Raw genomic sequence first — 20974 nt, 5'->3', positions numbered from 1 at the left:
AGGAAACAATATTAGAATCTGACTTCGGCGCACTAAAGCGGATGCGATAGGAGAGGGGGAGGGAAAGAGGAGAATGGAAAAGGGGCGAACCACAAGGTCCTATTATATGTCTACTAGTGTATTAACGATACACCACTAAAATTGGAAGATGATTTATGTCTGCACATGACAAAAGTGTTTTTCTGATATATGTAAAGTGTTTTCACAAGTAGAGTAGAGGATGACATTAGCACGCTGTTGACAAAAAAAGGTTTGTTGTGTAATTACAACCTACGGCAGTACAAAACATTTCTGAAACGGGTATCATGTACAGTTTTTACTACCTCAAAATGAAATTTTGGATGAAATAAAACATTTTATATTCTTCAGAGGTGATATGGTGAAGGTTTTCTTGAAAGCTAAAGAATCAGGATCTCATATGAGTACTGAATGTTGCTTTCTTCGCCAATGAAATACTAAGCTTTATCAATGGCACTCAAGTGTGAAAGTCTATTTGCTTTGCTTGCTTACCGTCTATAATGCCCCATGGCATCATATTACGGAGTAAAAAAATATTTTCAACCCATATATGAACTATAGCATCTGTTTGTGGTAGCAGATCGCGAAATTTGTCCAATGACTACAGCACTCTCTAATGGAATCAGTTAATAACATGGGCTCATTCAAGACAGATTGCAACAGCAGGGAAACTAACAAAAATTAGGCATTTTCACTTAGATTTCACTTCCTGCATCACAATATAGAAAGTTATACGCTTTTTCTGGAGATTTCATTCAAAAGCATTTCCAACAGAAAAGATTAATGTGAGCGGTGAACCTTATATTATCTTTTTCAACGAACGTTATGTAAACTATACTGAATTACTCAACGAAGTGCTAGTTCAAGTGCAGAGAGTCTCGCTTAACCTAAGAATTAAAACACAACCTTGGCTTCTTCTGCTCTCGATCTCCTCGACCACAACGTGTAAAGAACGAGTGAGACCAGCTCCAGAACTATGGGCTACGTTAAGGTACATACGTAGGCGTACCAAGCAGCGAAATGAACAACGGGTACTTACTACGTGCTTTAGAGCACGATACTTACAAGACGATACTGCTTCAGAAGCTGTCCTTTGTCAATGAAACTGAATGAAACGGACAAACCAGTGACTAATTCATTACCAACAGAGTACTTCCTACGTCATTACCATTACGGCCCTGTAACAAGACTTTATAAAGATAATGGCTGTCCGTTCTTTAATTGCTGAAATTCGTGTGACGCAAGAGGGTGATGTGTACAGCTTTTAGAGAAACAAGCAAGTAAAACAGTGTGATATTGGCAGCCATGCGTCAGGAACATCACAACAAGATAAGGAGAGCTTCGCTCGTTGCAAAACGAGGTCTGCTGAAGGTTGCTAACACCAACTGTGGCCTTTCGAACGATCGTTGTCCGTACTTACGAAGCAGTATCAAATTAGGAAGTGAAAGAAGCTTCAATTGCGTTCTCACTGTGTCTCAGGCGATCTGAAGCGATCAGTTACTAAAAACACAAGTCGTAAAGTAATCGTGATGGGAACCAGTGAGTTTTTGTTAAAAGCTTAAAATATCTCACCGTAGGTCGAAAACATTCAAACAATATTGAACTTCTGGTCAGAAGGACATACAGTTGGGAACAAGGTAGTTACTCAAATGAATAGTGAACATACGGGGCATGGTCAGAAAGTAAGTGTACTAGATTTTTATTTAAAAAAAAAATGGTTCTGAGCACTATGGGACTTAACATCTGAGGTCATCAGTCGCCTAGAACTTAGAACTACTTAAACCTAACCAACCTAAGGACATCACACACATCCATGCCCAACGCAGGATTCGAACCTGCGACCGTAGCGGTCGCACGGTTCCGGACTGAAGCGTCTAAAAGGTATTTGAAAAAAAAAATTACAGCACACTGTCGATACACTTGTTGACTGTTTCTCCACATCATCGCTATCCCTTCCAACGCACATGGTGAACCGTGGCACAAGCTTATCTGTGCCCTCCTCAAAGAAATCTCCCGCCAGTTCCTTGCCTCACTTCAGAGTCTCTTTAAGCAACTGCTCTTCGAGTGAAAATTTTATTCCACTCATGCGTGACTTCACAAAGGGTGAAAAGATGATAATGTGAAGGCGCCAAGTCAGGAGAGTGGGGGGATGGTTCAGTACATCCCAACCAAAAGAGTCCAACAGCGCCTTCCTGGCTAGGATTGTGTGAGGACGGGCGTTGTCGTGCAGCGAGCACACTCCTATCGTAAGCATTCCCCTCCATTTGTCTTGAATGCTCCCTTTGAGTTTCTTTATGGTCTCACAATATCGCTGTGCATTGATCGGTCCCGCCATGAGGCGGAAATTCGACCACAGTGATGCCTTTTCGGTCCCAAGACACTGTTTCTTTTTTAACCCCGAAATCGTGGTTTGAATTTTTTGGCACATGAGGAATTGATGTGATGCCACTGTGTCGATTGTCTGTTTGTCTCAGGCATGTAAGGAGCCACCCACGCTTCACCTCTAGTCACAACAGGGCTCAGGATATCCTCACATTCCAGCTCAAGTCGCTCAAAAAACTCGCGGGCGCTATTGACCCCGATTTTTCTTGTGTTGCTCTGTCAGCTGCTTTGGAACCCATCTTGCGCACAGTTTTCCGGTATCGCAGCGTTTCTGTGAGTGCTTCGTATAAGAGAGTTCTGTAGAGTTGTTGAAACATCGCAGAAATTTCATCCACCCACAATCGGAGATCTTCACGAACAGTTTCCGCGCGACTTTTTGCACCAACTCATCAGTCAAAATTTACGATCTCCCACTCCTCTGTTCATCATGAATATTTGTTCTGTCTCCACTAAACTCCCTACACTATTTAAAAAGACTCGTTCTGTTCATGACACCTTCACCGTAAACCGTTTTGTCCAGCGAAAAAAATTCGGAGGGTGTTATTCGTTCCGCGAGTAGGAATCGAATCACAGCACTTGGCACGATTTCTTACCGGCATCTGTCACGCAGCCGGACATTACATGAGTTGACGTACTAGCGTGTTCCTGTGAAGCTCGCTCTGGTCAGGTTATCTCCATATACCACTCATTGTTGCTAACACTGAAAAAAAAACACAGCCCTCAAAGAAACAAAAAGACCATAGCCCATTACGGTCACAGTACACTTAACTTTCTGAACATGCCTCGTATGCTGTATACGTATTCCTATGACTATGCAAAAGGGCTCCATAACATAAATATAGCTGAGGTAAGGCACTGTTAAGCAGGAAACTTAATAAATACTTGGAGCCAATGTCCAGCAGGAAGAACGGGAGTTAAGGAAATTCTGCTCAGAATAAAACAAGAAGTTAGATGTGTCAACAGTTTTTTTGCCGGCCGGTGTGGCCGTGCGGTTCTAGGCGCTTCAGTCTGGAACCGCGTGACCGCTACGGTCGCAGGTTCGAATCCTGCCTTGGGCATGGATGTGTGTGATGTCCTTAGGTTAGTTACGTTTAAGTAGTTCTAAGTTCTAGGGGACTGATGACCACAGATGTTAAGTCCCATAGTGCTCAGAGCCATTTGAACCATTTTTTGTCAACAGTTTTTCTTCTTTAGCGCCAGCAGAGTAATATGTGTCAGATAATCACATGATTATTAGAAAGATGCACCAGAACAGCTGCACATAATAATTAATCTTTATTAACGAAACACTATTTCGTCATTTGTCGTCATTGTCAATTACATGCAGATATAATTTCGGTGAGATCGTGTACAAATGTGTATGTCATTTGTATTAAAGACACTATGTAGTGCTCAGTTGAGTTTATCAGTGTTCTCGCAAAGTAAGGGCTTCACTTTTCTTTACGTAATATTGCAGAAATTGCAAAAAGATAGTGCACTCTAGCTGTAGCCGTATTTTTGCTTACGTTTATGACGCAGTAAACCTAAAGAATCTCGTTTAATTCTTTTATCCTTCCAGCAATTTCATTACAGCGCCCATCTTCATTGTTCTAGCTCACAATTCCGGAAAGTAGTTAAATATAATGTGCTGGTACAGAAACTTCGCACTGCTACCGGTAGTTTGATTACATACAGTTGCTTATAAGCCTAATTTTTGTAAACATATTTTCTTGTTTATTGATAATTTAACTGACTTATTCTTTCTATAGTATTACACTACTCATGAATGAAAAGTACCTCATTTGTCGTAGTAGTGTTAGCTCTGGGCTTTGATGTGGTAGATGCCGTAATTTTATCAATATGGTTGACTATTGTGGTGTGGGAATTGGAAAAATAAATGAAGCTCTTCAGGGGTTTTGTGGGATATGTATTAGAGATAGAAAGATAGTGGAACAGGAGGCGAAAATTAGCACCCTTCACTTACAAGGCTGGGGAACATCAGGAACGGTTAAGGAGGGAGAAGGGTAAAGAGAGGTGGGAAGCGGCAACAGAAGGAACGGCCTTAGAACTATATCTTACAGTTTCGTAATGAATGTGAAAAATAAGTTTGACACGTTACGTCAGTTAGAAACTCTAGAGCCTCAAGCAGATGCAGGTGCAGTCAGTGAACAACAAACTTTCAACAGTAGATTGAAAAGTAAGAATATAGGGAAGTTAGTAAAGAGAAAGAAAATTTTGTTGTCAGGTAGTTTAGTTCTCATACCAGACGTGTTGCCCAACTTTTTCAGAACGAACTAGGATCCCAAAAACTGGTCACAAATGTTTCTTAAACCTAGTGCTGGTCTGGATCAGGTGACAGAGGATTTAGGATCACTTTGCAAAGATTTCATCAAGGAAGACAACGTGGTTATAGCGAGTGGGCCAGGTAATAGCATAGACAGAGGTCTTGGGTACAATACAGAGTGTGACCTGGCAAAGATTGCATCAGCATCGAGACATGCTAGTGCTGAGTCTGTATCTGTTCTCAGGCGCCATGAACGATTTCATTTGAGCTCTTCAGTCAGGAGAGTTAATTAGGAGTTGGAATGATGGCTGACGTCGGGCATGGTTCCTGTTGATTGTCTCAGTATGTGGGATTATACTAGGCATGGCCTTCACCTCAGCGGGAATGGGAAGGGAAAACTGGGTGAGCTAATGGCATAAAATTTAAGGGAGGGAAGGTACTTTCATGAGTGATAAATTACCAGTGGGTTCAGGAAAGCACCTAAAATGGTTCAAATGGCTCTGAGCAGTATGGGACTTAACATCTGAGGTCATCAGTCCCCTAAAACTTAGAACTACTTAAACCTAACTAACCTATGGACATCACACACATCCATGCCCGAGGCAGGATTCGAACCTGCGATCGTAGCGGTCGCGCGGTTCCAGACCGAAGCGCCTAGAACCGAAAGCACCTAGTTTAGGGTAGGGAGGATAGAACGAAACCAAGTTTTAAGAGAGGTTAACACTGAAACAAACCTTTTTCAGAAAAAAACAATATAATTCCAGCATATTGCATCACCACATGCAGCTGTTCGTTAAAAATTCTTAGCAATCATCAGAAATCTTATTTCCACGCAATTTTAACTCATTCAGTTGTCAATGTCAGCTATCTTTATTGCATCAACATATTCGAGGACTAACAAGAAAAAAAATGAACTAATTATCTGCACTGATGAATTAGTTAGTCATCAAACCCAGTTGAGATAGTCTGCTTCTCTGAATATTATGTGACCACTGGTATAGATGTGTTAAGTGTTACAACATTTAGGTTAGCATCTCCCTTTTGTAGTATAGAAATGGAGAAAGAGCAGTTGCCGTATTCATCAGGAATAGCTATAAATTTAAGAACATAAACAGTCATAAATTTTGCCTAGAGCAGCATATGGAAGCATGCGCCGCACAAGTAGAATTTCATAATAAATTGTTCATAACGGTAATTGTATGTCGAGCACCTGCTGGTAATTTTAATCTGTTTATAAATGACCCTCATGCTCTACTAGTCTATTTAACAACAAAAAAACAAAGAAATAGTGGTAGTTGCTGATTTTAACGAAGATTTTCTTAAAAATTCTCCCAGCAAGAATCTATTAAAGTCGGTAACAAGTCAGTGACACTATAATTCGATTTAATTGTTACTGGAAACTTCCCAGCTCACAAACAGCGATTGATACTATCTTAATACAAAGGCCTAATGAACAAAATTATATTACGAAAGCAATAGTCAATGGTGTCTCCGAACGAGACAAGCAGTTCCTCTTGTTAAATGTTAATAATGAACAGGATAGAAGATCTGTTAAATCTGAATTCGAGATGCTTGTCAATAAGCAAAAAACTGATTATTTTAGGACACTCTTCAAAGACATGGAGTGATGCATGCAGCGCTAACGGCAAGAATGATTAATACAATACTTTTATTAATAATGAACTTGTCTTACTTGAACACTGTTTTTTCCCAAAAACTAACCCAGATTAGCCCAAAGTCTACAACGAAACCATGGATCACTCATGGAATAAAATTATCGTGTGAAGCGAAAAGGAAACTGTATCTCTAATGTTAATGCTGTAGTGCATTACAAGACATACTGCAAAATATTAAAGTTAGTAATGTGGACATCAAAGGAAATACATTATTATAAGAAGATAGTCGCACCAGATAACAAAATAAGGACGAGATACATTTAAGGAGTTTGGTAGAACCAAACATGAAAAGGACAAATAGCATTAACACTAAATGATACATTGTTAACAGATGTGTGTAGTGTTGCAACACATTTTGACAAACAATTCAAAACCATTTCTGAAAAGATGGCGTTGTCAGGTTCAGTAGACACTGCCGTGGAATACCTCAGACCAGACAATACACATAATGTCACGAAAATGAATATGACCCTCGCTACCCAAGCAGAAATAATGTCCATCATGAAACCCCTAAAATAAAAAAAATTCTAGTCGTTATGTAAAATTCAACAAAGTTAATTAAAAACCAAGTAAAAGTAAACATTTCCACGATTCCGGCAAGGTATAACAGGCCGATGTTTGTCATGCCATGTGACCAGAATATGAGCTCAAAGTCAGGGGTGAATCTTCATGATATGGATTTAATAGGATCTCTCAAGACCAGACGGTGGTACGCGAGGACATTCCAGGTGGTACGCGCAAAAGTAAACAAAACATGCAGTGATGTAAGTAAAGTTAATCTCTTGTGTTATTTTTAAAGTAAAATGATAGGAAGAAATGTGGGCCGTTGTGGCCAAGCGGTTCTAGGAGCTACAGTCTGGAATCGCGCGACCGCTACGGTCGCAGGTTCGAATCCTGCCTCGGGCATGGATGTGTGTGATGTCTTTAGGTTAGTTAGGTTTCAGTAGTTCTAAGTTCTAGGGGACTGATGACCTCAGATGTTAAGTGCCATAGTGCTCACAGCCATTTGAACCATTTTTGATAGGAAGAAAACGGATCGATCAAAGTAAAGAAACTGGATTTACCGCAGAATATTTTTTCCACTCTGTGCGCAGGACACAGGAAAGTCAGGCAGTACCCCCCCCCCCCCCCCCCTAGAGCCCTTCATTAGTCATCGCTGCATTGGCCGGGAATGATTCATCTTGTTCTGATGTTGGCGATACATATTCTCGTCGGGTCTTGTGTCGAAAGCTTTCGTGCCGCTCTGCAACTGCTACAACTTAATGTGCTGTACCAATGTGTGGCGCTGCAGCAGACATTATGCAATGAACCGTTACCTCTTGTTGTCGCTTTGTTGGCCGTTGCGTTACACTGCGCAAGATGGCGAAATTTACTCCCCCCATAGCGTTCCTCTCATATGCGGCAGTCGTCGCTCAGCCATCTCCCCCCCCCCCCCCGTCCTCCACCTCAGGGTTCGTTAAAAAGTAAGCAAATTATAGTGGTACGCTCATATTTATAAAAATGTCAAGTGGTACGCAGTTAACAAAAGTCTGGGAACCCCCTGGTCTAGACTTCCCACAGTTGACGTCTTTTCTTACTCCATGCAGGAAATTTGTGTGTGAGAAATCTATGCATTGCCTTTTAGCTTGTAGAATGCTCTCATGTCCTAATTCGTCCACTGCTTCATTACGACTTATACCAGAGTCACACTAGTTCGTGGCGACAGATTTATTTCAGTAATGTGTAAAATATATCTGTCGGTGCATGAGGTCCACTTACGTCGTTCCAATAGCTAAAGAGTTCTTTTAGAGTCAGTCAAAACTCGATTGTAGCTGCGTGTAGCTCGCTGCTGCTTCAGGCGCGGATGGAAGGAGAAGGGTGGAGGGGGGCTACCACACCCTCTTCAACCCTCTCCTCCAAAGAACATTTTGATGCCGAGAGCGTTTATATTTTTACTAATATCAATTTATGGATTTCTTAGACAATTTTCGGAAAATAAAGTTGCGTGAAAACCGTTTACAGTGACAAGGAATTCCTGTTTGGCACAGTTGCTCGCTTGGTTTGCGCACTGGCCAGCAGCAGAGAGTGTACCAGCCAGGCGAAGGTGCACACTCTCACAGATCGGCCACACCTGCTGCCAACAGCAAAGACGACACAGATCTATAGTTCACAGTCAGAACCGGCCAACCACAGAATGCTGAGTAAGGGAGGAAGCAAAAGACCTTCCACTGGGGAAACAACATTGTTCTTGTCCGCTGAGGGCGTATAGCCGTAGTCTGCGTTCGCACTCGTAGTGAGAAATTAAATAGTAGGCTAACAATGGCGAGCACATAACTCGATTTTATATCATGTTGTTATTATTACTGTAAGTTGTCCTAAAGCGAGTTTGTTACTATTACATTATAAAATTAGGTTGCTGCTTAAGTTGCTGCAGTCTGCCAACGCTGGGTTACTTTTCGATTCGGTGACTAAAGAAATTACGCAGTTTTGAAGCGAAGAATTCGTCGAGTCATGTTCGGAGCGCATTTTCATCAGGAAAGGAATTTCCTTGAAGGTTTTTCGTCGGAGAGCGGAAAAGGTGGAAATCTGACGGCTGCAGAATGACTCCCCAACCCATCTACTGCATAGCGTTTTTGTCAGTCTACCACAAAGCGTGCGGGCGTCATCGAAGAGCAACATCACTTCATGCAGTCTTCCTGGTCGTTGTTCTAGGACTGAGTCTGCAAGACGTCTAGCTGTTGACACTAAATGGCAACAGTGGTGGTTTCATCTCGGGGAACCAGTTCGTTCTACACCACACTGCCGCTGTTGCACGAGATGCATAACATAATCTTCTGTGGATGCCCGCAGGTCTTTGTACCGACAGTTGCTGCTTTGTTTGGGCTCAGCCACTCCTTTTCTTACCCTTTGTCAGCATAAAGACACAATTTCTTGACACCAGTAACGGTACAGGATAAGGAATTGCCGGTGTTGTTTGCGAGGCAGTTGATGAGAAGCAAGTAGAGATGCGCGTGCGGCCCGCTGATTTTTGTGATTTTGGCTTAGGGCGTGTGGTACCCACACTCGCGATTTTTGAACCTTCTCCACTGCATGTGAATGACGCACGACGTTGGAACGATCACAGTTCATCGCATATGCCAGTTCTCGAGTACACTGACGGTGATAATTGTGGATTAATGCGTTTAAACGATCTTCATCAAGCTCGGAAGGTCTTCCCAAATGTAAAGAGTCACTAATGTCAAACTGATCCTCCTTAAAACGAGAGAAACGTTTTCTCGCCATGTTCCCCATACACGACGTCAATGTTTCTGGCTGCCTGCGCTGCTGTCACTCCTCCACTGATCTCAAACAGAAGGTTATGTCGGAAATGTTTCAGTTTCTCCACTTGACACTCCATTTTCTAGCATCCACAGCTCCACTCACTATCTTCACATCGAAAAATGACCGTATGTATAATCAGATAGCAACAGTGAAGTACAAATGAAAAATGATAGCTGCTAAATAAATCCATAGCAAACGGTATACCAAAATTCAAAAGAAAAACGCTACGAACTTATGCTGCAACTATGGTACAGAGGAGAGCGAAAGACCTTCGATACAGTTCCACACTGTCACCTAATGAACACAATACGAGCGTACCGGAATATCAGACCAGCTGTGTAACGAGTGGACTGAAGACTTTCTAGCAAACCGGAACAAAGCTGACGAAATAAATCTCCGGTGAACAGCCTGGTATGAGTGTGCATACGACACAATATTTCGGCAATCGACCACTTTGCCATCATCAGGTGTGCCGATGTACTGGCAAAATTCGGTAGCACACGTTCTTCTCGGCACTTCACAAGAAAAACAAAAGAACTCAATAGACGACTTCTCCGATGACGCAGCTTGTCGATCCTTTTCATGCTGCGATTCGTCTCCTCCCCGTAGAGGTATGTGATGTGATTCTTCCATTTCTCCAGGCGTATTTTATGACGAAATAAATCTCGGGTGAACAGCCTGGTATGAGTGTGCATACGACACAATATAACGGCAATCGACCACGTTGCCATCAGGCAGGTGCGCTGATGTACTGGCAAAATTCGGTAGCACACGTTCTTCTCGGCACTTCATAAGAAAAACAAAAGAACTCAATAGACGACATCTCCGATGACGCAGCTTGTCGATCCTTTTCATGCTGCGATACATCTCCTCCCCGTAGAGGTATGTGATGTGATTCTTCCATTTCTCCAGGCGTATTTTATGACGAAATAAATCTCGGGTGAACAGCCTGGTATGAGTGTGCATACGACACAATATAACGGCAATCGACCACGTTGCCATCAGGCAGGTGCGCTGATGTACTGGCAAAATTCGGTAGCACACGTTCTTCTCGGCACTTCATAAGAAAAACAAAAGAACTCAATAGACGACATCTCCGATGACGCAGCTTGTCGATCCTTTTCATGCTGCGATACATCTCCTCCCCGTAGAGGTATGTGATGTGATTCTTCCATTTCTCCAGGCGTATTTTATGACGAAATATATCTCGGGTGAACAGCCTGGTATGAGTGTGCATACGACACAATATAACGGCAATCGACCACGTTGCCATCAGGCAGGTGCGCTGATGTACTGGCAAAATTCGGTAGCACACGTTCTTCTCGGCACTTCATAAGAAAAACAAAAGAACTCAATAGACGACATCTCCGATGACGCAGCTTGTCGATCCTTTTCATGCTGCGATAAATCTCCTCCCCGTAGAGGTATGTGATGTGATTCTTCCATTTCTCCAGGCGTATTTTATGACGAAATAAATCTCGGGTGAACAGCCTGGTATGAATGTGCATACGACACAATATTTCGGCAGTCGACCACGTTGCCATCATCAGATGCGCTGATGTACAGTACATCAGCGCACCTGATGATGGCAACGTGGTCGATTGCCGTTATATTGAGTCGTATGCACACTCATACCAGGCTGTTCACCCGAGATTTATTTGGTCATAAAATACGCCTGGAGAAATGGAAGAATCACAGAACAAAGCTTGTAGTTCTCAACTGGGAGAAATCTTCAGACGTAAAAGGAAATTCGGGCGTACGCTAAAGGGTTGTTATAGAATAGCTACTTTTCACAATATGTACAAGGGCGTGCTGAAAAGTAATGCCTCCGAATTGTTATCTGAAAAGTCTTAAGTATTTCCAAATAAAACAAACGTTCTGCGTCTTTGTTCTTCACATCTACATATTTGTAACCATCTGCCGCTAGAAGCGTCAGAATTGTAGGGTGTAACATGGCGGTGTGTGACGTAACTATGTCTGTGTGTTAGAAACGAGATGCTGTAATCGAGTTTGGAATTCGACGTCGCCCGCACATCGGGCACCTTCTTCAGCAGGACAATGCCGCAGCACACACGAGCGCTGCGGCATCGGTAGCAGTCCGTCTCCTTGCGGTCTCCGTCATCGATGATTAGCCATACAGTCCCGAGTTGGCACCAGCCGATTCTGATATGTTTCCAAAACCTAAAGGACACCTTCGAGGACTTTACTTATTGGTGGCCGGCCGGGGTGGGCGAGCGGTTCTAGGCGCTACAGTCTGGAACCGCGCGACCGCTACGGTCGCAGGTTCAAATCGTGCCTCGGGTATGGATGTGTGTGATGTCCTTAGGTTGGTTAGGTTTAAGTAGTTCTAAGTTCTTGGTGACTGATGATCTCAGAGCTATTTGTACAAACTTAGATAGTGGTGAAGGGCTGTAAGCACAGGTGAGGTTGTGGCTCCGTCAACAGTGTCAAACATGCTACAGCAACGTATCAACAAACGAGTCTGGCGTTGGGAGAAATGTGTTCGTTGCCGGTGTCAGTCCACTGTGAAATTCATATGTAGACGTGAAGAATAAAGACGAAACATATTAATAACGTTTGTTTTATGCAAAAAACTTCAAGTGTTTTCATATAAAAAATTCTGAAGCATTACTTTTAAGCACGCCCTCGTATAAACGAGTTAGTGGATTAAATCGTAAGTTCCATTACGGTTTTCGCAAATGTTGCCGTTGTACACAAATAAGTCTGAACGCTAGGAAACGGTGGCAGAATGCAGGATGGACGCTTGGTGCAACGTTTGGTATTTGACTTTCAACATAAACAAACAGAACGCACTGCGCACAATCAGGCTAAAATACAGGGTGTTACAAAAAGGTACGGCCAAACTTTCAGGAAACATTCCTCACACACAAAGAAAGAAAATATGTTATGTGGACATGTGTCCGGAAACGCTTACTTTCCATTTTAGAGCTCATTTTATTACTTCTCCTCAAATCACATTAATCATGGAATGGAAACACACAGCAACAGAACGTACCAGCGTGACTTCAAACACTTTGTTACAGGAAATGTTCAAAATGTCATCCGTTACCGAGGATACATGCATCCACCCTCCGTCGCATGGAATTCCTGATGTGCTGATGCAGCCGTGGAGAATTGCGTATTGTATCACAGCCGTCCACAATACGAGCACGAAGAGTCTCTACATTTGGTACCGGGGTTGCGTAGACAAGAGCTTTCAAATGCCCCCATAAATGAAAGTCAAGAGGGTTGAGGTCAGGAGAGCGTGGAGGCCATGGAATTGGTCCGCCTCTACCAATCCATCGGTCACCGAATCTGTTGCTGAGAAGCGTACGAACACTTCGACTGAAATGTGCAGGAGCTCCATCGTGCATGAACGACATGTTGTGTCGCACTTGTAAAGGCACATGTTCTAGCAGCACAGGTAGAGTATCCCGTATGAAATCATTATAACGTGCTCCATTGAGCGTAGGTGGAAGAACATGGGGCCCAATGAAGACATCACCAACAATGCATGCGCAAACGTTCACAGAAAATCTGTGTTGATGACGTGTTTGCACAGCTGCGTGCGGATTCTCGTCAGCCCATACATGTTGATTGTGACAATTTACAATTTCATCACGTTGGCATGAAGCCTCATCCGTAAAGAGAACATTTACACAGCAGAGGATGACACATTGTTGGATGAACCATTATCAGAAGTGTACCCGTGGAGGCCAATCAGCTGCTGATAGTGCCTGCACACGCTCTACATGGTACGGAAACAACTGGTTCTCCCGTAGCACTCTCCATACAGTGACGTGGTCAACGTTACCTTGTACAGCAGCAACTTCTCTGACGCTGACATTAGGGTTATAGTAAACTGCACGAAGAATTGCCTCGTCCATTGCAGGTGTCCTCTTCGTTCTAGGTCTTTCCCAGTCGCGAGTCATAGGCTGGAATGTTCCGTGCTCCCTAAGACGCCGATCAATTGCTTAGAACGTCTTCCTGTCGGGACACCTTCGGTCTGGAAATCTGTCTCGATACAAACGTACCCCGCCACGGTTATTGCCCCGTGCTAATCCATACAGCAAATGGGCATCTCCCAACTCCGCATTTGTAAACATTGCACTGACTGCAAAACCACGTTCGTGATGAACACTAACCTGTTGATGCTACGTACTGATGTGCTTGATGCTAGTACTGTAGAGCAATGAGTCGCATGTCAACACAAGCACCGAAGTCAACATTACCTTCCTTCAATTGGGCCAACTGGCGGTGAATCGAGGAAGTGCAGTACATACTGACGAAACTAAAATGAGCTCTAACATGGAAATTAAGCGTTTCCGGACACATGTCCACATAACATCTTTTCTTTATTTGTGTGTGAGGAATGTTTCCTGAAAGTTTAGCCGTACCTTTTTGTAACACCCTGTATATGTCTGCACTCGCTGGAAGCCGTCACATCCATAAAATCTCTCGGAGTATCCGTACGGAGCGATTGAAACTGGAAGTGCCAACCAATACGCTGTTTCCTCCTACGCATACTGCGAGGAGAGGCCACCAACGTAATTTTAGAGAAATTCGAAAACTGGTTCAAATGGCTCTGAGCACTATGAGACTTAACTTCTAGAAGTTAGAACTACTTAAACCTAACTAACCTAAGGACATCACACACATCCATACCGGAGGCAGGATTCGAACCTGCGACCGTAGTGGCCGCGCGGTTCGAGACTGTAGCGCCTAGAACCGCTCGGCCACCCCGGCCGGCAGAGAAATTCGAGCTCAAACGGAGGCCTACCGATACAGTCATTTTTGAAAGGACCTTACTCCAAAACTTGAGTTTTCGAGGACCACCGGAAACACTCTGCGGGTGAGAAATTGGAATGTAACAGGATGGGCTTTAGAGTGTTTAAAGAACATAGCAAAATGGATATTTTGCCTTTACTGCGGTTGCTAAGTTTTGCAATTTCTTTGAAAAAATTAAGTCTAAAATCTTGGAATATGGTCCTTTTCGTGACGAAGTAATTCATTCGCTTGATTAAATTACATTTCTGGTAATGTTTTTAAGTTCTTTCTCTTTTTTTACGCAAACATTTTCATAGTATTGTAACTTTAATCAAAGTAAAGACAAAATGGTTTCACTGGTCATCATCATCGGCAGCACTCTTACGTACAGGCCATTTATTCGAAATACTTATGTTCGTGGCCGGCCGGGGTGGCCGAGCGGTTCTAGGCGCTGCGGTCTGGAACCCCACGACCGCTACGGTCGCAGGTTCGAATCTTGCCTCGGGCATGAATGTGTGTGATGTCCTTAGGTTAGTTAGGTTTAAGTAGTACTAAGTTCTAGGGGACTGATGACCTCAGAAGTTAAGTCCCATAGTGCTCAGAGCCATTTTTGAACCTATGTTCGTGCCGAATATATAATCATATAAACGTTGTATTTCTTATATTTTACTCGTGTTTGTAGCCACTGGTCCAGCGTAAGGCTTTTCAACTATAAAAACAACAGACACCACCGGAAATAAAAGATTCTTGGTACGTGAATTACGTTGCAACTCAGTACTAGATGCCATTTTACATCTCACAAAAATGTTCAGAAATATCAACAGTTCAACTACCGGAACCTAAACGTAACTCATAGTGGATTAGGTATTCAGTAGATGGCATGCGAAAATGATCCCCATTCGAAGGGTATTATTACTGTAGGGAGTAAAGCCCTTTCAAAAATGACTCCACTGTAACGAAGTCGCAAAAACACATCAACAATGTGTGGAATAACGCCTCTCTCATATAGAAAGATGCATCTATGTACATAAAATTGTAGTGTAATAAATATGTAATGTACTGAATCGACTGTGAGAAAGCTAAGTAGCAAAGACGTTATCTGAGAGACTCTATGGTAATTATATCGTTGACTTGGAATATTACTCACTCTGTGGTTTACTCGTAACTAAGGGTAACTAGAGTTTTCTGTCCAAATCCTGGGTAAAACTCCTTTAAACGATTTTATGAACACGATGGGATGAATAGTTTTCTTTTCTGGATTGAAAGTTGGAAATTGTCTATATTTAATAAGTTTTTCCTCCATATGAAGTGTTGCATAATCTGATACACGATGATGCATGCAACTAGTATATGGGGAATCGTCAGTATGTCGATGTTCATGTACACCAGCATTTTGTTGGATGCGAGATGGATTAATTCTCTCGCCTGTGTAGATGTTCTCGGAACCTACTAAAGAAAACCATTGCAATTCTCAATACTGAAGACCTCAATGCGGTTTTTTGCCTGGTTTTCCCGTTATCCATGCACGAGTGAGGAGACAAGATACAAATCCAGGATTGTCTTTTTATTTTCCAGTATTGAGAACTGACGTTATCTGAGAGACTCTATGGTAATTATATCGTTGACTCGGAATATTACTCTCTCTGTGGTTTACTCGTAACTAAGGGTAACTAGAGTTTTCTGTTCGCTTCTTTTGATGTTATGTGGAGAATTGTACAAGAGACATAATAAGCCGTTATTATTTCATGAGAACAAAGGTGAGCGTCACGACCTTTATTAGTATTTTTGGACGTATTGAAATAGCAGAATTGTTTCAGATTGAATGCGACGTGTACGGGAAGAGACGTGGACAACAGCACTCGAACCTGCAATCCATGTCTACATCTACATCTACATCTACATGATTACTCTGCAATTCACATTTAAGTGCTTGGCAGAGGATTCATCGAACCACAATCATACTATGTCTCTACCATTCCACTCCTGAACAGCGCGCGGGAAAAACGAACACCTAAACCTTTCTGTTCTAGCTCTGATTTCTCTTATTTTATTTTGATGATCATTCCTACCTATGTAGGTTGGGCTCAACAAAATATTTTCGCATTCGGAAGAGAAAGTTGGTAACTGAAATTTCGTAAATAGATCTCCCCGCGACGAAAAACGTCTTTGCTTTAATGACTTCCATCCCAACTCGCGTATCATATCTGCCACACTCTCTCCCCTATTACGTGATAATACAAAACAAGCTGCCCTTTTTTGCACCCTTTCGATGTCCTCCGTCAATTCCACCTGGTAAGGATCCCACACCGCGCAGCAGCATTCTAACAGAGGACGAACGAGTGTAGTGTAAGCTGTCTCTTTAGTGGACTTGTTGCATCTTCTAAGTGTCCTGCCAATGAAACGCAACCTTTGGCTCGCCTTCCCCACAATATTATCTATGTGGTCTTTCCAAATGAAGTTGTTCGTAATTTTAACACCCAGGTACTTAGTTGAATTGACAGCCTTGAGAATTGTACTATTTATCGAGTAATCGAATTCCAACGGATTTCTTTTGGAACTCATGTGGATCACCTCACACTTTTCGTTATTTAGCGTCAACTGCCACCTGCCACACCATACAGCAATCTTTTCTAAATCGCTTTGCAACTGATACTGGTCTTCGGATGACCTTACTAGACGGTAAATTACAGCATCATCTGCGAACACCCTAAGAGAACTGCTCAGATTGTCACCCAGGTCATCTATATAGATCAGGAACAGCAGAGGTCCCAGGACGCTTCCCTGGGGAACACCCGATTTCACTTCAGTTTTACTCGATGATTTGCTGTCTATTACTACGAACTGCAACCTTCCTGACAGGAAATCACGAATCCAGTCGCACAACTGAGACGATACCCCGTAGGCCCGCAGCTTGATTAGAAGTCGCTTGTGAGTAACGGTGTAAAAAGCTTTCCGGAAATCTAGAAATACGGAATCAACTTGAGATCCCCTGTCGATAGCGGCCATTACTTCGTGCGAATAAAGAGCTAGCTGCGTTGCACAAGCACGATGTTTTCTGAAACCATGCTGATTGCGTATCGATAGATCTTTCCCTTAGAGGTGATTCATAATGTTTGAATACAGTATATACTCCAAAACCCTACTGCAAACCGACTTCAATGATACAGGTCTGTAGTTCGATGGATTACTCCTACTACCCTTCTTAAACACTGGTGCGAGCTGCGCAATATGTGAATAGTTGCTAAAAATATCCAGCCGTCTCTCCCAAGACTCTTCATACGCGCAACAAACAGTAATTCTTTTAACAGCACTATCAGAGACAATTTTATCACGTTGTTACGACCTTTTACTGCGAGCGTAATACATCGACAACAGGCAAACAAAAAATAGACAAACACATAAAAGAATCTACCACAGAATCTCGTACCGGTATTAGTTCGCCTAAATTTGGGGTGAGACCCTTTTAAAAATGGTGGTATCAATTGTTCTTCCCGCGAACAACTGACAACTGAAATTGGCAAAAGAGACTCTGACAGTGGTACACAAAGTATCCTCGCGGAGTATAGGTATAGATGTGGAAATTATATTCGGGTGAGAGGGGAGAGGGAGAGAAAGTAAGAATAGTTTATGACCCCCAGAACCGAGACGCTGCTACGCTTACGAAAAGAACAGAGCAGTCTAGAGCAGGTGGGCAGCAGGTGCCGCTGTAGGAACTGGCGCCCAGAGACAGGCACAGGGACAGGGGGAGGGGAGGGGGACAGGAAGCGGGCCATCAGCGCGCCGCACTCACCGCGGTCCGCTAGGGCCCCCAGCAGCAGCGGCAGCAGCAGCAGCACCGCCAGACACCACGTCCTCACTGTGCCGCCCTCCATCGCCACTCCAACACTGACCGCAGGCCGCTCTGCCCGCTGCGCCGCCCCTGACACGGACCTCGCGGGTCAAAGACCACCACCTCCTCCTCCTCCTCCCGCCAGAGCACGTCATGCGCGCCACACGCCCAAAGGCGTTACTACGTCTGCGACGTACTGTGTACCACGCAAACCGTCCCACAGATAACAGCTGCCACACACTTAGCCCCAGTGGTGGCTCGTGACGAAAGAAGATGGTGGTGCACTTCGCTCACAAAGGAAAACATCAACAAAAGAGAGAAAATCAGTACACTGCTCATGTTTTTGTAACGCCTGATATACGAGGTTTCTCCGGAAAATACGTACAGTAGAGCGTCGATTATCCGAAGTAATTGGGGGACATGGGTGTTCGGAAAACTGGTTTGTTCGGATAATCGAACTGCACATGTTTATTTGCCAAAAAAGAGTACTGTACAGTAAATTTATTCATAAAAACAGGCATCACTGTTAGTATTACAAAGTAACATACAAAGGCAACTTCAGTAGGAATATACAGGGTGTTACAAAAAGGTACGGCCAAACTTTCAGGAAACATTCCTCACACACAAAGAAAGAAAATATGTTATGTGGACATGTGTCCGGAAACGCTTACTTTCCATGTTAGAGCTCATTTTATTACTTCTCTTCAAATCACATTAATCATGGAATGAAAACACACAGCAACAGAACGTACCAGCGTGACTTCAAACACTTTGTTACAGGAAATGTTCAAAATGTCCTCCGTTAGCGAGGATACATGCATCCACCCTCCGTCGCATGGAATTCCTGATGTGCTGATGCAGCCGTGGAGAATTGCGTATTGTATCACAGCCGTCCACAATACGAGCACGAAGAGTCTCTACATTTGGTACCGGGGTTGCGTAGACAAGAGCTTTCAAATGCCCCCATAAATGAAAGTCAAGAGGGTTGAGGTCAGGAGAGCGTGGGGGCCATGGAATTGGTCCGCCTCTACCAATCCATCGGTCACCGAATCTGTTGCTGAGAAGCGTACGAACACTTCGACTGAAATGTGCAGGAGCTCCATCGTGCATGAACGACATGTTGTGTCGCACTTGTAAAGGCACATGTTCTAGCAGCACAGGTAGAGTATCCCGTTGTTGTTGTTGTGGTCTTCAGTCCTGAGACTGGTTTGATGCAGCTCTCCATGCTACTCTATCCTGTGCAAGCTTCTTCATCTCCCAGCACCTACTGCAACCTACATCCTTCTGAATCTGCTTAGTGTATTGATCTCTTGGTCTCCCTCTACGATTTTTACCCTCCACGCTGCCCTCCAATGCTAAATTTGTGATCCCTTGATGCCTCAAAACATGTCCTACCAACCGATCCCTTCTTCTAGTCAAGTTGTGCCACAAACTTCTCTTCTCTCCAATCCTATTCAATACCTCCTCATTAGTTACGTGATCTACCCACCTTATCTTCAGCATTCTTCTGTAGCACCACATTTCGAAAGCTTCTATTCTCTTCTTGTCCAAACTAGTTATCGTCCATGTCTCACTTCCATACATGGCTACACTCCATACAAATACTTTCAGAAACGACTTCCTGACACCTAAATCTATACTCGATGTTAACAAATTTCTCTTCTTGAGAAACGCTTTCCTTGCCATTGCCAGTCTACATTTTATATCCTCTCTACTTCGACCATCATCGGTTATTTTACTCCCTAAATAGCAAAACTCTTTTACTACTTTAAGTGTCTCATTTCCTAGTCTAATTCCCTCAACATCACCCGACTTAATTCGACTACATTCCATTATCCTCGTTTTGCTTTTGTTGATGTTCATCTTATATCCTCCCTTCAAGACACCATTCATTCCGTTCAACTGCTCTTCCAAGTCCTTTGCTGTCTCTGGCAGAATTACAATGTCATCGGCGAACCTCAAAGTTTTTATTTCTTCTCCATGGAGTTTAATACCTACTCCGAATTTTTCTTTTGTTTCCTTTACTGCTTGCTAAATATACAGATTGAATAACATCGGGGAGAGGCTACAACCCTGTCTCACTCCTTTCCCAACCACTGCTTCCCTTTCATGCCCCTCGACTCTTATAACTGCCATCTGGTTTCTGTACAAATTGTAAATAGCCTTTCGCTCCCTGTATTTTACCCCTGCCACCTTCAGAATTTGAAAGAGAGTATTCCAGTCAACATTGTCAAAAGCTTTCTCTAAGTCTACAAATGCTAGAAATGTAGGTTTGCCTTTTCTTAATCTTTCTTCCAAGATAAGTCGTAAGGTCAGTATTGCCTCACGTGTTCCAACATTCCTACGGAATCCAAACTGATCTTCCCCGAGGTCAGCTTCTACCAGTTTTTCCATTCGTCTGTAAAGAATTCGCGTTAGTATTTTGCAGCTGTGACTTATTAAACTGATAGTTCGGTAATTTTCACATCTGTCAACACCTGCTTTCTTTGGGATTGGAATTATTATATTCTTCTTGAAGTCTGAGGGTATTTCGCCTGTCTCATACATCGTGCTCACCAGATGGTAGAGTTTTGTCATGACTGGCTCTCCCGAAGCCATCAGTAGTTCTAGTGGAATGTTGTCTACTCCCGGGGCCTTGTTTCGACTCAGGTCTTTCAGTGCTCTGTCAAACTCTTCACGCAGTATCTTATCTCCCATTTCGTCTTCATCTACATCCTCTTCCATTTCCATAATATTGTC

At 43.1% G+C, this 20974-nt stretch overlaps 1 protein-coding gene across 1 annotated transcript in view; it reads right to left on the bottom strand.

The window, feature by feature from the left end:
* Nucleotides 1–18313, bottom strand: part of LOC126262276 (uncharacterized) — a 150780-nt gene extending 132467 nt beyond the window's left edge. Inside the window, exon 1 of the mRNA XM_049958788.1 lies at nucleotides 18197–18313. Within this exon, the coding sequence (XP_049814745.1) occupies nucleotides 18197–18278 (82 nt within the window). The 5' untranslated portion in view covers nucleotides 18279–18313. The remainder of the gene's footprint in view (nucleotides 1–18196) is intronic.
* Between the last annotated feature and the right edge of the window lie 2661 nt (nucleotides 18314–20974).

The sequence above is a fragment of the Schistocerca nitens genome, chromosome 6 (assembly GCF_023898315.1).
Source record: "Schistocerca nitens isolate TAMUIC-IGC-003100 chromosome 6, iqSchNite1.1, whole genome shotgun sequence".
NCBI lineage: Eukaryota > Metazoa > Arthropoda > Insecta > Orthoptera > Acrididae > Schistocerca > Schistocerca nitens.
The sequence above is the reverse complement of the archived record's forward strand: the minus strand, read 5'-3'. Positions and strand labels throughout refer to the sequence as shown.